The sequence below is a fragment of the Lacerta agilis genome, chromosome 7, assembly GCF_009819535.1.
Source record: "Lacerta agilis isolate rLacAgi1 chromosome 7, rLacAgi1.pri, whole genome shotgun sequence".
In the NCBI taxonomy this organism is placed as follows: Eukaryota; Metazoa; Chordata; class Lepidosauria; order Squamata; family Lacertidae; genus Lacerta; species Lacerta agilis.
Window position 1 is genome coordinate 70,869,595 of NC_046318.1, and position 17,993 is coordinate 70,887,587.

Below are 17,993 nucleotides of genomic sequence, written 5' to 3' on the forward strand. Positions count from 1 at the left end.
TTTAGATAATGGAGAATTTGCTAGGGTAATATGTAACCAAACAGTAAAAACAATATGTTTCTTTGTTACTGTGTTCTAGATTTGGCTAGGGAAGAGAGTAAAGCTAGGCTTGCCATATTTCAAAAAGTCAAAATTGCTGACACCCCCAAAGTTGTTGAGCTTCACCACAGATGGGATGGGAAGAGGCGTTGCTTTTACCTTCCTTCCTTTCTTAATTAATTTAAACTTAATGCTCCTTTATGCTACTTGCTTAATGGGGTGGAAGAGTAAGAATGTGGGACAGGCTCCCACCACTGGCCCCTCAAGCATCCTATTCTGCTGCGTGTACATCTCTAGCTGTCTGGCTGCGCTCTTTCCATTGCAAGAGGGGGGCCCTGCCTTCGGCCAGGAAGGCGACTGACAGCAGCACAGAAGCATCTCTGGGCCCTCCCCATTGGCTGTGGGATTTCAAGGAGAAAGACAGAAAATGTGGACGCCTTTTCTGCCCTGAACTGCAGATGAGGCACACTTAGTGTCAGGCGGCTGAGGAACCAACCCCAACACCAGGTTGCCAGGAACAGATAAGACAAGGAAAAGCCCTTTCCATCTGCTTTTATTCAATATTTACAGAGAGAGGCTTGGGGAACCCCAGAAGAAAACTTGGGGGGGGGGGAGAAATGGCCAGGTTCGCAGAAGCGGCGCCTCCCTCCCTCCCCCACCTCCTTCCTCCCCCCCCCTCCGCCTCCGGCCAAGGGAAGTGACCTCTCATCACTTCCACTGCCGCCAGGGCACAGCCTTCCCCATATTTTTTTAAAAAAATAACAAAAACAAAAATGGGGGGGGGGAGACAGAAAACCAAAAACAAAAAATGGGTTGCCAAATGCCCTGGAAATTCCTGACATCTCTTAAAATTCAAAAAGTTCCCCCGGATGTCATCTTAGGCATCCGATTTCCGTAAGTGTCCAGAATTTTCCGGACGTATGGCAAGCCTACTAAAGCTATCTACTGTGCAAGCTAAATCCTATCATAAATTTATACAGCTCTCATCCCTAAATGCTCCTTGACTGCTTTCATCTCTTTTTTCCCTTTTAAGTAAGGCTGTGTACCAAGCTGCAGACTTTTTGATTCGTAACCAGTTACAAGCATTACGCACTGCATACAGAAGAATCTACGTGCCATCAGTTTTAACACAGCAACACCACTCCAGCCCTGTTCTTTGATCTTGAAACGCTGCATAGTTGTTGTCGGTTTTTCATACAAAAAATAAAATAAAAAATCATTGGTGTATAAATGCCCCCATCTGCCATCTCATGCAGTCAGTGTCAGAATAATTACAACAACTGTCCTAATTGTGATAATAATTGCAAAAAAAAAAAAAAACCCAGGAACTTTGATTCTTATCAGCCTCAGCACAAGAAAGGAAGCAGCCGCTGATTTCATCCCTTCCACCATATGGATGCAGTTGTTTTGACTGTCATTCAAGAGAGTCCCATCAGTATACAGAATACCTTGACACAGTTTCTTTGAACTGGTTGCACTTTTCATCCAAAAGTCCCCCCTGTGTATGTATGGTTGTCAGCTGAGGGCTGTATAACCACTGTTTTTTCCTGCCTGCCCTAGAATCCAAAAACGCAGGAGGAGCTCTGCTTAATCCTTCCCAAGGTCCATCTAATTCAGCACCAGGCTAACCAGAATAGCCTTGCTACATCAGGCCAATGGCCCACCTTGTTCTCAGTATGGCTATATATGCCCTTGGGAAGCCTGCAAGCTGGACGAGAGCACAACCACCCTCTCCACTCCTGTATTTCCCAACAACTGAAACTCACAAGCATACTGCCTCCAACACCCTCCAGCAGTGTTGATAGTATAGAACCACAATGGCTACAGTGGTATCTCAGTTTATGAACTTAATCCGTACCGGAGATCCGTTCTTAAACCAAAACCGTTCTTAAACCGAGGCGCGCTTTCCCTAATGAGGCCTCCCATCGCCAGTGCCCTTCCACCGTTCGGATTCTGTTCTTAGACCAAGGTAAAGTTCTCAAACCAAGACACTATTTCTGGTTTTGCAGAGTTTGTAAAACAAATCGTTCTTAAACCGGGCTGTTCTTAAACCGAGGTACCACTGTACTAGCCTGATCTTCAATGAATTCGTCTTACCCCTTTTAAATCCTTCCACATTGATGGCCATCATATGCCAGTGTTTTTCAACCACTGTTCCGCGGCACACTAGTGTGCCGCGAGATGTTGCCTGGTGTGCCGTGGGAAAAAATGAAAAATTACTTTATATATAGTCAATATAGGCACAGAGTTAATTTTTTTAACATTTTCTAATGGTGGTGTGCCTCGTGATTTTTTTCATGAAACAAGTGTGCCTTTGCCCAAAAAAGGTTGAAAAACACTGTCATATGCCACCAATGCCCTTCTCCAGACTACTGGGACAAACAAGCCAGCCTGTACACAAAGCAATAAATGGACACATAATTGATACTGGAAATGGCATGGCTAGCTAACCCAACCTCACTTTGGATGTGTGTGTGTGTGCCATGCCTTCCTTCCTGGTTCACACTGAAAAGTTATTTTTAAATGCTCCTAGGGAAAGGAGAGATACCCATAGGCTTCAACTGAGAAATGAATTAATTTAATGTAGCTGGGACCAGGCACAAGTGTGTCCATCCCACCCTCTCCAAATAGCCAAACAAACACCAAACAGGAAAGGACTGAGCACACTCAGTGGGCATGCAGACTGATAGATGCAGGTGTCTGTGCATGGGGGAGGAGGGACCATTGAATGATGTTCAAGAATCCTGAACACAAGCTTTTCTTTCTTTCTTGCAAGACCCCAGTTGTATATACTCATAGATTTGAGCCATGCTTATATAGCTGAAAGTGTTCCACCCATGCACAAGCCAGAGGTATTGACTCAGGACATCCCAAGGCTAGCAGAAATCCCAAAATATTTTGGAAAAATGGAAACCCTAAACAAATAAAAATCAAACAACCGGGTGGGGGGGGGAGAGAGAGAATTATGGAGTGGCTGGAACAGAAGGACAGAGACATATAGAAACATTTATAGGCATGTGAAGGGTAAATAAGAACCATTGTTTGGGCAGCTTCACAATGAGAAGCTGTTTTTAAGTGTGCTAAGGAAGAGAAAGCTGCTTATAGCTATCAACAGCAGAATTACAACACTACTGGAGTTGGGCATTAATGTGTTAACCCTCCCACAAATAAAAACCAAAACAGTCCAATGGAGACTAAACCTAGTCACTGGGCACTGGGCACTGCTTGATGTGGACATGAAAACCAGTGAGGGAAGAAGTATTACCAGTGACATTTGTTTAACGTAGGACCATCTTGCCCCCAGGTTATTACATGATAAAACTTGACACAGGTGACACAACTGGGGGTGGGGAGAAAGATGATGGGCAAGGGCAAGCAGTGGATTTAATAACATTGATTCTTTCTTAATAACTTGTGCTGCCGTAGAGAGTAAAATTAAGAGAGCCTGCCTGCTGGGCTAAAATCTAGGAAGTCTATTAACAGTTTAATAATAAACAAACATGCTCCTGCCTCATTATTAACATTAATATTGATCTCTCTTACACTCCCCATCCAACCCGCACTGCCTGCCTCTTTATTAATACAATATTCCTTAATTTCCAGACCCACCTAAATTGCCTACTTCATTAACATCAGTTTAACTAATAATCTTCCCCACATTCCTCTACCCAATGGCACTGGCTGCCTCGTTATTTGATTTATGTATCTGCTTGCCCCCTTTGTTTCGCCAAAGCGACCGACAGCCAAGCCAACCTGCCATGTCCCTCCCCCCCCCCCGTCCATAGATACATTAAAACCAAGTTGGGGGCCAAAGGCATTAAGAACATTCCACCCACTTCTAAATAACGAGCAAGGAATAACATTTCTTACATTCCCCTGTCCTCACTCCACACACAGCCTGCCTCTTTATTAGGAATGCTGATATTTCTTAAAACTTCCCACCCTATACTGCTTCCTTATGGCTATATTCTTTCTTATATCCCTCGACCCACCTGAACCGCTTCCCTCACCGTGACGTTCAGTGATCTATTATATATGTTAGCTGCTTCGTCGTGCCAAACCGAGTTACAGCCAGCCAACACATAAATACATTAAAACTAAAATTTGGGGTGTGTGTTAAAGAAATGCATTAAACACACGCCACCTCTAAATAACAATAATACTATTAATAAAAATTCTATTCTATTCCCCACCCACACTGCCCATTAATATATTGTATATACTTATATACTAATTAATATATACCCCGCTACTTTATTATTATAATTAATTAATTAATTAATTAATAACAACTAAATTCTCTCTTCTATTCCCCACCCCGACTGCCCATTAATATACTATGGATATACTAATACACTAATTCATATAACCAGTTACTTTATTACCATCCAGGATAATACGTAATCAATCTGCTTTATGCTCCCACACCCACCAACACAACCCTCTGCGAGGAGACCCTCCGCTTCCGTTTCCGGGAGGGACACCGGACGGCCAAGCGGAAGAAACGTCGTCCCTCCCGGAAGCGGAAGTAGCGTCACGGCGCCGTCGCTGTCGCGAGCACGCCTCCCCACCCCCGTTCCCTTCCGTCGCGTTTAATCCGTGGCGCCCGGGAATTGAGGGCTCTTTGCGCGGCTCTTCTGTACTTGAATTGGAAGCAAGCGTCTCCTCCCCTCTCGCGTCGGCAGCCTCTCTCGGTTCTCCCGGCCCGGAAAGCGCTGGAGTACGCCTGGCTTGCCGGTACGGAAGGAGGCTCGTCTAGGTGCCTCTGGGTGCCCCTGAATGTGGGTTGGTGGCTGCTGCTTCTGCTGTTGTTGCTCAGGGCCAAGGGTCCCGAATCCTTTTATCAGGACCGTAGAGAGAGCGCAGAGAAATATAACCCTGCTGGCTGTGGCACACACACACGTGTATGCATGTCTTGACGTTCCGTGGTTTGTTTGTTTGTTTTTGTTTGTGTTTTAACCTCTCCTTCCTCCACACAGCAGCAAACATGTCCACCCCTCCCCTGGCCGGAGCAGGGATGGCCCCCGGGCCGTTTTCAGGACCCCAAGCCCAGGCCGCTCGGGAGGTGAACACGGCTTCGCTGTGCCGCATCGGGCAAGAGACCGTGCAGGACATTGTGCTTCGCACCATGGAGATCTTCCAGCTGTTGAGGAACATGCAGGTGGGCAGCAGTAGGCGAAGAAACCAGTCTCTCACTTCCTCACAAACAACACAAACACACACACACCCGGTGTCCCGTCCCCCATGTGTTCTCTGTTCTCAGCTCTTGGAATGGGGTCAAAAATAGAGGAGGAAATGCAAGCAAACTGCAAGGTGGTATAGAAAAGAGTTTGGGCACGTGAAAGGGAGGAGTTTGCTCTGAGGCACTGTGTTGGCCAAGTACTTGTTAAAATAAAGAGAGAAACACTTTGATATTTAAAGTGTACAAAGAATGGTTCAAATTGATACAGATACAAGACAAGCAGGTAAAAGTTATAGTTGGCACTAACTGGCTCTATGTGCAAATTCTTCGCAGGATACTTTTTTAATTCCAGTATGGAATAAATGTCCCGCGTTGCTCGCTAAATAAACTCAACACTCCTTTAGCTCTGTACACCTTCAGGATAGCAGGTACTGTTCCACTTTGGTTACTCTGAATTTTTTTAAACGGTTCAATGTTTTTACTGGATACGCCAATTTATACCTGATTCTTGGAAAGTACATTTAAAATAAATGCAGAATATTTTTCGTGGAATGTATTGCTCCCCGAGATATTGTTTATACACCAGCCTAGAAAGATTTCTGTCACCAGGTTTTTTACTTGCAGAATAATATTCTTTCCTCATAATTGATTAAAAATGGTCTTGCAAAAGGCTTCAATCCTTAGCGTACTAAAACAGACGTAAATTCCACTCATTTCGGTGGGGCTCACTTCGCTGTAACAAGTTTAGAACCAAAACTTCTACAGTTTTATGGAGAATATGAGCTGGAATGAAGTACCTGGCTAACTCTTTTCTGTACTTTGTGTGTTCCAGAAATCTCAAGAAATTTATGTACACAATAGCTGATTCACATAGAGCAGGCACGTCCAACAGGTAGATCGTGATCTACCGGTAGATCGTGATCTACCGGTAGATCACTGGACGTCTGTGGTAGATCACTGGTAGATCACTGGCTCCCCCAAAGAAGCTCAACAACTTTGGCTCCCCTAAAAAAAGCTCATTTTTTGCCCTGCACCCCCCCAAACAGGGCTCTCCTTCTCCCTAAAAAAAGCTAAACAACAACTTTGACCTGAATGCCTAAAAAATGGGGCTTTCCTCCTCCCCAAAGAAGCTCAACAACTTTGACCTAAACCCCCCAAAAGGGGGTAGATCACTGCCAGTTTTTAATTCTGTAAGTAGATCACAGTCTCTTGGGAGTTGGCCACCCCTGACATAGAGGATAAAATTAAATAAATAAAACAATATTGAACTAGTTGGAACAAGTACTACAGTTAGCATTAGTGGTCGGGGGGAGGTGTTTGCAAGGAATATCCATCTCTGTAATTGTTTTGATTTTTCAGTGTAGATGAAATGTAACCATGGGTTTCATTCATTCCCCCTCCAGCTTCCAAACGGTGTCACCTATCATACAGGCACATATCAAGACAGATTAGGAAAGCTTCAAGAACATCTGCGCCAGCTTGCAATACTTTTTAGAAAACTCAGATTGGTCTATGACAAATGCAATGAAAACTGTGCAGGACTTGATCCTGTTCCAATAGAGGTAAGTGGAGGAGAGGTACAGATATTTAGATCATGCTGTATATATTTCAGTAATTCAGAAACATGGTGAGAGATCCAATTGTAACCGCTTGCTTGACAGTTGTGCAACAGGGCATCTGGTTTCTCTTCTCCTACCCTCCCCACTCCCACCCCAAAATCTGTTCTAGGGGGTCCTCCAATCTCCAGAGCAGGAGATGCTGCAGGGGGGCAAGAGGAAGCTCTGTAACAAAGTGGGTGCCTACTTGTGCTGGATCTTTCCCATTCTGTGGACCACTTTCTCTGGTTTCATGCTTGAACCGGTGCATTTTAGAATTCCTCTTTTCTGCTTATGCCCCTTGGCTGTGAGGGGAAATGTTTCATGGAGCATATTTTTAACCCTTTTGAGATCTTTCCCAGCCTGCATCTGTATTGGAATTGTTTTAAAGGTCCTTTAAAGCTGTTTCATCTCTTCTTGTTATCTGCCCAAGGCTTCTTTGGAAAGAAAGGTGGGATATAAATTTAATAAATAATAATTAGTATTAAGCATTTGCACAAGAGTAGCTGTCTTCAGTTTTTAAGATGTCCAAATACAAATAAATATAATAGAAATGTGATTTTAAAAAAGCTAGTATTTCTGTAATTTCATATTTATCTTGGCTGGCAAGTTGTAAGGCATGCTTTTTCATTCGTGGTTCTACGAAAAGCTCTCAGTATATTTTATAGAGCATGTTTTATACAGCAGCTTTGTTAACATTTGCAGCAACTCATTCCTTATGTCGAGGAGGATGGCTCTAAGCATGATGATCGAGGAGCAGCCAGCCAGCTTCTCTTTGCTAGTGAAGAGAGAAGGGAGATCATGGAAGTGAACAAGGTAATAGTTGATACAATTTGCATGCAGCAGAGTTCCTTTCAGAAGCTTTCTTTACTAGTTTGCTTGTACAGCCTTAAACATTCTTCTGAGTCACGGAAAAGAAATAGGGCCAGGTTCAATTAAATACCTGTGGTAGTGAAAGCCACAGGTATTTAATTGGTGCTGGAGGAGACACTTGAGAGTCCCATGGGATGCCAAAAAAAAACTTATCCATCCTTAAAGAAATCAGCCCTGAGTGCTCACTAGAAGGACAGATGCTGAAGTTGAGGCTCCAGTACTTTGGCCACCTCATGAGAAGAGAAGACTCTCTGGAAAAGACCCTGATGTTGGGAAAGATGGAGGGCACAAGGAGAAGTGGACGACAGAGGATGAGATGGTTGGACAGTGTTCTCGAAGCGACTGGCATGAGTTTGGCCAAACTGCGGGAGGCAGTGGAGGATAGGGGTGCCTGGCGTGCTCTGGTCCATGGGGTCACGAAGAGTCGGACACGACTGAACGACTGAACAACAAAGTGAAAGCCAGCGCAACTGTTGTGCCAGTGCCGGAGGAGGAAAAAACTTAAAACGTTTAGTAGAGTTTCCAAAAAAGAGACCAGAGGCAATTGTACTTCATCCAGCAGAGCTTTACTGGTACTGAAGGCAAATGAGCATAAATGGTCACAAATCCAAATCATTCAGGATTGGCACAGTCCATAAAAATCCAGTTGCAGCACTTAAAATAAAACTCACAAACTTATAATAAGACTAAACCTTAACACTATAGCATACAGAAACAGAACATAAGAACAAAGAGAGATAGAAGAGAAAGTGAGTGAAACCCAGGCTCCTCCTGGCCCTATTATTCTAGTCAGTGTGACCTTGGCAGAAAGGATAACAGACAGAACCAGTTCAAACCATCTCTACTCAGTTCCCCAGAGAAATAACCCAAACATCAGAAACCTTCCTGTTTCTCTCACATAGTAATAAAACTTCTTTCACAAAGAGAAGAAACCTTCTAGAATCATCTTGAACTAATCGGAATAGGAAAGATATCTACATAACAGATCAATACTTTCTTGCTAAGAAATGCAAACTGACAGCAACAAGCCCAGCTAGTGCATTGGAGCTTCCCCGCTCTCCCCCTCCTGCACCCCCCATTGGCTTGTGGTCAGAAGAACCCCCAGAACAGCATGCGGGGAGTGGGGAGGGAGAAGAGGGGAGATTGCTCCATCAGTAAAAGCATTTCTGCTTGCCAGACAGAACAGTTAGCTTAATGCAACATTGAATTCTATCCATAGGGTTATAGCCAATGCTCATCCTACTCAGAGTAGGCCTGTTGGAATTGATGAACATAATGTAGTTATGCTCATTAACTCCAGTGGATCTACTCTGAGTAAATCTCGCACTGGATACAACCCATGGGGTGGTATTTGCTAGTCCTACAGAATATAGACCCTGTATAGTTGTTGTTGTTGTTGTTAATTGAATTTATATACCACCCTATACCTGGAGGTCTCAGTTAATAAGTTTAACTTATTAATAAGTTAACAAACATGACCAACTTAGGTCTGCTAATTTTCAGTGGGTCTACTCAGAGTAAAACTTAATTGAATGCCACCCATAACCTTAACGAATCACTAACTTTTTTGTTTTAACCAATTTGTTGCTCATCACTGTCTGTTTGCTCCAGATAGCTGTGATTTTGGCTTGTGTGGAAAAAAATGCATCAGTCCTTATTTTCTGGCATTGTAGCCTATTTGATAGGAACGTTGTTGTTGAATGTTTGCCTGTGGGACAAAAGCTGAGCTGTCACCAGCAGCTCTAATTGTGTCCCTTGCCTAACCTGTCATGTTAGTTTTCTGAAGGAGACATTCTCATTCCTATATATAGTTATTTCATTTAATATCTAGAGGCTGAGAAGCAGCTACTTTAGGAACGGCATGTGTGCTTCTTAAAAATGGTGAATAGCAATATCTGCAGTTGGACATACAGAAGATCTGTGTTTGTCAAGGACAGTGGCGTAGGAAGGGTGGGGCGTAGGCGCTCCACCCCGGGTTCCAGGGGAGGGGGGGTGACACTTGGCGGCCACTCCCCACCACCCCATCTGTGCTGCTCCACAGACGTTCAGGGCAGCCCCACGAGCCGCTGCTCGCCCGGCGGCTCCCCCGGTCGCCGCGGGAGCAGCAGCACTGGGCAGGATGCACTGCGCATGCCCGAAAATTCCAGGCATGCACAGTGCATCTGAGTCGGTGCCGCTGCTCCCACGGCAACTGAGCAAACCGCCGGCTCGTGGGGCTGCCCCGTCCGTAAAGCAGCCCACAACTCAGCGGCCCGCCCGGTCATCGTGGGAGCAGCAACGCCGGGCTGATGGACTGCGTATGCGTGGCATTTCCGCGCATGCGCAGCCCGTCCCGACATGCGTTGAGACGTCGCGATGCACCGCCCCCAGGGGGTGACTCCACGCACCGCCCCGGACGGCGCAGAGGCTTCCTCCACCACTGGTCAAGGATACTTTAGTTGAGATTCCTGCATTTCAGGGGGTTGCACCAGATCACCCGAAGGGTCCCTTCCAACTCTACAATTCTATGATTCTGTGTTCCTGGAACATTGAGCCACTTCTTACAATCCAAAGACTTATGTCTAGGCTGCAGGCAACCATGTTCAAACTTTTGGCTGGGAGGGTGCAGTCTTTATCACAGGTTCCTGGAAGTTAGCTGCTGAAACTGGAAGCGTGAGCCTCAAACACATACTGTGTTAGCCAAGCAAAGGCCAGACCAATCCAGGGACTTGGCAATCACACAGGCAGATGATGTGCAAAAGGGTGTTTTTTGAGATGGTCCTCCTATGAACTTAGAAGTCTGCTGGAACATTCTTTACAGCCTGGTTCTACCATCGGGAGGTAAACAGTGACAGTCAGAAGTATTGGCGGTTGCATAGGGCTGCTAGGTTCCTGCCCAGGACTGTCCTTTTAGCTTTAAATGCTCCGATATACAGCAGGTAGATCCTGCCTGTTCCTCATCCATCCTCCTCCCTGCTTGCTTGGGGGGGGGGGAGGGGGAATAAATGTTTTTTCCAGACAAAAGCAGGAGGGAAAGAAGGACGAGCAAGGAGTATAGGAAGGGAATCAGAGCAGCTAGCATCTCTCTCAATGGTGCGGAGCATTTAAAATTACAAGCACAACCTCTGGGTGGGCTATTGGCATCCCTGTTGGGGGACAGCCTTCCTCCCATAAGGAAGAACAACACAAGGTCAGTGGCATTTGTTCACCAATGACAATTGTTCCATGCTTATATTAGTAAGTAGTTGTTAAGAGCAGTTTATTTTAAAGTGTTGCCTAATGCAAAATGCTTCTAGGCAGCACACAGTTAAAACAAAAATTTGCAATACCACAAATAGAATTTTAAAATTGCATGCATAAGAAAGCATCCTACCAGTCGTTCCCATGATCCGTTGACCTGAGACTCCTTTGTTTTAATGAGACTGCTTTCTTGCATATTTTAATTGTGGATGTTTATATTTTAATGCTTGCACAATTGGTTTTTATGCCTGTAAACTGCTTAGAAGCCTATCTGGGCATTAAATAGCATTTTAATTAATAAGTAAATAATAAAACAAACACCAGTAACAAAATATCAGTTTAAACAAAGTCTGTAATAAGACACACAGAATTTTCCTTAAGGAAGAAGCAGTCCCAATAAGCCATATTAAACCTTGGCTAGGAGAAGATGTTTAAACCCCCCAAAACACTAAAACAACTACTATGGACACTAAACGTCTGGAAACAGCTGAAGAACCTGGGAGTAGGGGAGGCCTTTGCATGGTGGCAAAAAAAAAATAATTGTGATGTGGGTGCCAGGCAAGTTTCCTTGGAGGGCTCATTTCAAAGGCTGGCAGGAGTCCACCACTGAGAATACTTCTTTTGTTGCCACACTCTGAATTTCAGCAGGAGGAGGCACCTGGAAAAGGGCCTCTATAGATTACCTTAAAAGGGACGCGGGTGGCGCTGTGGTCTGAACCACTGGGCCTAGGGCTTGCCGATCGAATCCCTGCGACGGGGTGAGCTCCTGTTGCTCGGTCCCAGCTCCTGCCAAACTAGCAGTTTGAAAGCACGTCAGAGTGCAAGTAGATAAATAGGTACCACTCCGGTGGGAAGGTAAATGGTGTTTCCATGTGCTGCTCTGGTTTCGCCAGAATCGGCTTAGTCACGCTGGCCACATGACCTGGAAGCTGTACGCCGGCTCCCTCTGCCAGTAAAGCGAGATGAGCGCTGCAACCCCAGAGTCGTTAGGTGTCAGGGATCCTTTTCCTTTACCTTTTTAGATTACCTTACTGTAGGAAGAGGCATGCAAAGAGTTGTTCCTTCAGGTCATGGGGCCCCAAGACATGTAAGGCTTTACAGGTTAAGACCAGCTTTCAGAAAATGCACTGGCTGTAACTACACTGTGAACCAGTGGTTGGCTCACTTGGTTAGAGCGTGGTGCTGATATCTCCAAGGTTGCAGGTTCGATCCCCGTGTGGGACAGCTGCATATTCCTGCACTGCAGGGGTTTGGACTCGATGTTCCTCAGGTTCCCTTCCAACTCTACAAATTCTATTCTTCTATGAAATCTAGTAATAATTGCAGTGGTTCGTTCTGCATGCGCTCTTGTTGGGCATTTGACATGGTATTAACAGCAACTTTAATAAAAGGACGGGGTATATGAAGAAGCCAAGTGATTTCATAGAAACCTTCAGTGTTTACTGTACCTATGGCTGAAAAAATGAAAGCAGCAATCGCAAAACGATTCACTCGTCCTTTTTGGCAAAAGGTTGGGAAAAGAAAAGATGGAACCCTTTATAGGGTTCTACTCTCAAGGACACCTTAAAAGGGGAGGGCGGGAGGAAAATTGTCAAGACAACTCAGATTTATTGCCTCCCACAACACACATATTCCCTCACCCCTTTGCTCTAAAAATTTGCCGCAGGGGCTTTATTCCAAGTTGCAATAGCTGAATCGTAACTAAGCCTAGTGATTAGAAAGAGCCTTTCCAACAGATATCAAGGCACAGAACTCCTTTGAACATTTGGTGCCAAGTCAGGACAAACTTGGGTGCATAGCTGTGAAGGCATCCAGCGCCTTGTCTTGTACAGCTGCAGTTTCCGGTATGGGGAAAATGATAATGTTGGAGAGAGAGAGAGAAAGAAAGAAAGAAATTTGTAGAATGCTGGATGTAGGCTTTCACGTGAGATGGGGAGTTAGTACTTTAATACACTGTTGGAAATTGGAAATAGGAACCGGAGATTAAAAGCTCAGTAAAAACAACTTATTTTTAACAAATACTATCGCTGCTGCACAAGAGGGGTGCAAAGGCTCAGGGATGGCTGGCTGGCTGGCTGGCTCAGCAGCAACAACACTGGAGGGTGATGGTGAAGAACAGACTGCTCACGAGTCAACAGAATGGCAGTGGCGCAAAAGGTCACTGCTGACAAACAGAAAAAGGATTCAAAGCAGAGCTGCAGGAAAGGCAAAGGGGCTTGAATGCCAACTATTTGAGGACAGGCTAAAGGCATGATCCAGCATCTGCTTCCCTGTGTTGCCTTGACGGCATCCTCTTAAGGCGCTTCAGCTGTGTTTGAGGGGGGTTCTTGAGGACTCGCTAATTCACCAAGGCATTGACTATACCCACTGAATCTTCAAGTACTAACGGTCAGGATTTCCAACTAAAATGATTTAGTTAAGAGCCTGGATGAGAAGCTGGGAGCATTCTGCCCTGTGAGCAATCACCATTCCCTTGCAGTTTACAAAGGGAGGTCTGCTTCCCGGACCCAAGTGCTGCCTTGTCAAGGATTTGCTGCTATAGCAGTGCTTGTACTGCTGCAAGCAAATAGACAAACGGTGCAAAGCAAGTGGTTCCCTTCTGTCCTCTGGTCTGTAACGATGGGGCATGTGCTATGGCGGATCTATTCTTCAAATAGTTCCCCCCCCCCTTTTGCACTTTCTCTGCTCCCTTATCTTTTGTACTTTCAGGATGTGCAAGTGAGTTGAGTTCTGCGGCAGTTCCTGATCAGGTTATTGTGTTCAGCAGTTTGTGTGGGACAACTTGTATGCCCTTCCAGACTCTGGTCCATGCCAGGAGGTCTGGTATGTGTGGTTTGCAGAATTTAGCGTTGCATGAGTGTAAAGAATTTCTTCCGGTGCTGTGAATAAGGGCAGTTTTGCGCTTTCTTGTGCAATGGAATAGTGATAATACTGAGTCAGACTTTTTGGTCACCTTGCCCAGCATTTTCTGTTATTGACTTGTAGTCCATGGACTAAGGCAGAGGTTTCTCCCAGGCCTGTTTTACCAGCAACCTTTCAGCTAGAGGTGCCAGGGACTGGACTGTCTGTCTTGCTAACTCTAGCCTTGCTAGACAGCCCCACCCCAACTTCGCCTCACAGCTTTGCTCTTCTAAGAAGCCACATCAGTGTTGCGTGTGTTTTGTATCACTGATGGAACATTTTAGAGCGCCATAGGAAGCTGCCTTAGACCAATTGGTCCATATAGCTCATTATTATCTACAATGACTGGCAGCAGCGCTCCAGGGTTCCAGACATGGGACATTCCCAGCCCTACCTGGAGATGCCAGGGATTGAGCCTGCGACCTTCGACATGCAAGGCAGATGCTCTGCCATTCAACTGTGGCTCTTCAAAGCTGTTCAGCCCAATAACCTAAATATAGTCCTCCCTTTGGGGGATGAAACCACTCGCCTCTTTCCTCCTAGGCAGAGAATCCCTTGTCCTTCGATGCTCAAGCAACCGAGTGTCTTTTAATCCACTTCCCTGACGCTCAGTGATATCATTCCCTGAATGATAACTCAGCTAGGTGCCATTTTCCTTTGGATACATTTTGTATATTTGGCAAATCAGAAGCAGCTGTGAGATACACATACACACACACACATATATATATGAACCAGCCAGTTCCGCACAAAGGGCTTGAAGCTTCCGTTTTCTTTTTAAAGCATGTGGTATTGGGCGTAACCTGAAATATGGAATATGCTTGAAATGTATCCAGTGTAGCCTTGGCAGCATTGGTAGCAGCTATGGAGTGCACTGCAGTGCTCAGAAGTGTTTTCTCCACACTCTGTGAACTGTGTTGAGTGTTCCAAAAAATAAATAAAAAATAAGCACTAGAAGTTTAAAAGTCACAGCAGGGTGGATAATTCTTTTTTACAGTCCAGAGAAAATCCCAGAGAGGCATTTTGGAGGCAAAGCCGTGTGGTACGTAGCACTTAGATCTGAAGAGTTGCACCCCGGGAAGCACATTCATCATGCGCAATGTCCCTGAGTTGGCATGGCTCCTATCTTCTACAGCAAATCCACATTGCGCTTGCTAACATAGGAGGCAAAATGCTATTCAGCCAAACCAAGTTGAACTTTATTAGATTCTGGCTGAATAAAGAAAATGGCTCCAGGAGGGGGGGAAATGAGGATTAAATTCTTTATGTCAAAAGGCCTAAGTGACATCACACTGTGAAACAGAAATTGCAAACGCCTCTGTACATACTTGGTGTTCAGTCACCACGAATGCATAGGCAGAGCAATAATTCCTCCTCTTGGCAACACTGAAAGCTCTTCGATAAGCCTTTCACAGCCATGTAAAATACAGCTTTGGAGCAACTGTTTTAATTCATGGCAACACCAAGTTGTATGCTAGATTTGCACAAACTGGTGGCTTATCAGCTAAAACAATAGGCAAGTGCGGGTGCAAGTTCCTTGTGTTATCAGTGAAGGCACTGGTGGGCAGAACTGGGAGTGCATTATTATAGAAGTACAAGGCTAAGATTTATTTGCAGACCTCTCAGAGCTTAATAGAATTCAGCACTATTAGACGTTTTCGCTCAAGGGGATTCGTTTCAGCTGTAAATCAAGCTCGAAATGTATTGGCAAAGCTATTTGGCAAGCTGGCACGGCTCTTTCTCCATGGCTCCACCCACCACTAGCAATCTTCCCAATGCTTGAACATTATTCCTACGCAGTGTACATTAGCTTCATATCGGAAGACCTGCTCCTCTGGAATCTGGACCTAGGTGTGCTTGCTAATATGTAAATACAATATTGCAAGAAGAATGAGGTGTGTGTTGCCCTTTTGCGATGGCTTTTCATGGAAATGGCCTTGTCCACAGAAGGAAGATGGGGAAGGATGCGCAGAAAGAGAATGTTCCTATAATGAAATCCCCCCCAAAAAAACCTGGTGTTCTCCACATGTCTTGGACTAGAACACCCATCAGCCCCATTCAGTATAGCCAACTGTCCAGGATGATAAGTGTTGTAATCCAAAACAACCAGATGACAGCAGGTTGGGGGAATCCGCTACAGTGTGCCCTGACTGACTGCTATTTTCTGTCAACGTCTGTCATTAATCTAGGGCCTTCTTCCACCTTGATGTGCTTCTTGTCTTGCCAAATGCAAGGTGGTTCTTTTAAAATGAGATTCAGAAGTAATACAAAACACAAGTCAGTGAGAAGATTAAAGATTTTATTCTAGACAGCAAGCGACAGATACATACCAAGCAAGCACTTCAATCTGCCACTTGGAAGCCCTCAAGAAGCGGCGATGTGACCCCCCCCAAAGGTAGCCTCAGTTTGCACGGCCCCACGACTGATCAGTCTGTGCATGAGCTTCTCCAACACTCTGCCCACAACCATCTGATTTATAGATTGCTAGCCTGTGTGGCTTGCCCAACTGGCTATGTGCAGATCATTCATTACTGGCTACGTGCAGATTATTCATTAGCCACCCCCTCCCAGTGCCTCACTTTCTCAAAACGATGTCCAACATCAAAGAAGGTACCCAGCACTATCACTTCCAACTGATTAGGAAATTAAAGGCTATTCTCGTGCCATCAAAGAACATAACAGGGAGGAGGAAGGAACAGAGGCAGGAGGGGTAGCCATGTCAGATCATTAACTCATCGATATACAATTGCCCATACGCTTCTTTGGCACTAAGTACAGGCAACCCCGTTTTGCATGTGTTTGTGCATGCGCCCCCCATTTTTGGGCCCAGAAGGGGGCAGGATGGGCTTATGCGCACAATGATCTGGAATGCAACCGCCACAGCAAATTGGGGGTTTCCTGTAGTAGACCTCTCTGCTGCCCTACACTCTGCCATTCCACCCCCCCGAATTTAAATTCGGAATATGTAAACTGACTAGACGCCAGTGTTGACAAACTTTTATCTTTCCGCAGAAACTGAAACAGAAGAATCAACAGCTGAAGCAAATTATGGATCAATTACGGAATCTCATTTGGGACATAAATGCCATGTTGGCAATGAGGAACTGAAATATGCTTTCTCTCTTTCTCATTATGGCAGCTGATACTATTTGTTGGGCAGGGAAATAAGTATTTTCTGAAAACATAATCCTTTATTCCTCTGCTATTTCCCCCTCCAGTAGTACACAGCATTTCCAAAATACCCAAACTTCTGTACAGCCAATGTATATAAAAATGAGTGTTCTATACAATATTTGCAACCGATGTGTTAATATTTTTATTATGAATGCTGAAAGAGTTTTTATTAAATGAATGAATTCTGTATAAAATTAAGCTTTATATTTCAGGACAGGGTGGACATCTTGTGTGGATTATTTGGCAACCCACTATTTTACCCTGAATGGCTGGGTTTTCTTTTCAAAGTAAAACCCAAAGAACAGCTGTGTAGAAAGAGAATAGATCTTTGTTCTCGGCTGAAACCATCCACCCAGTTTAGGTTTCGTTGTACAAAAATATAATAAAATACTGCTACCACACCTTTTTCATTGCTCCCTTTTCTTAGCAAGTAAACCCAAAGCAGCTGCAACCTGTTCATCTGTAGTACGAATGCAGTGCTAATGACTGAAAAGATCCAAAACTCTTAAGAGAAGCTGGGCGACAATCTCAAAAGCTGCTTTAGGAGACCAGTTTTATTTTAATGGCTCAATAGATTTTGAATTTCGCAGCTCTGCATTTTTCTTGAAAAGGGCTCCCCCCCCCCCCCCATGATTTCTGAATGTACCAGATTCCACATGGGTGGTCAAGTTGGTCTACTGCAACAAAAACACCAGGGGCTGCCACATGTTAAATTTAAACAAGATTTATTGCTGCTTAATCTTTTTATGGGCCGGAGTCTATACTATCAGATGCATGACACACACTCAGAATCACATACCGTCATAAATCTGTAAGTTTTGAGATGGTATCAGGCTCTTGCTTTCCAAATGTACTTTGAGAAAAAAGGCTCTATTATTTAAAAATAATTGAGACTTCACCAAGAAAATACACTGTCTACATACCTCTTGCCGTTTCTATTCTTGCGTGGGTCATAGATTGATGCAGGCCTCTCTTTGTTTTAGGATTCTCGACAGAAGGCTTCCCTTTTA

General features: G+C 44.7%; 1 protein-coding gene across 2 annotated transcripts; it reads left to right on the forward strand.

Annotated features, from left to right (window-relative positions):
* The first annotated feature begins 4,673 nt into the window (after nucleotides 1–4,673).
* On the forward strand, nucleotides 4,674–17,384 carry MED30 (mediator complex subunit 30). 2 transcript variants are annotated; one of them, XM_033155778.1, is made up of 5 exons: nucleotides 4,674–4,776; nucleotides 5,019–5,200; nucleotides 6,625–6,783; nucleotides 7,522–7,632; nucleotides 16,822–17,384. In XM_033155778.1, the coding sequence occupies exons 2-5, from the start codon at nucleotides 5,027–5,029 to the stop codon at nucleotides 16,915–16,917; spliced, it is 540 nt and encodes a 179-aa protein (XP_033011669.1). In that variant the 5' UTR covers nucleotides 4,674–4,776; nucleotides 5,019–5,026; the 3' UTR covers nucleotides 16,918–17,384. The 2 variants fall into 2 exon arrangements, with proteins under 2 accessions (XP_033011669.1, XP_033011670.1); XM_033155779.1 differs by having other exon boundaries at nucleotides 4,688–4,820.
* Nucleotides 17,385–17,993: the final 609 nt, after the last annotated feature.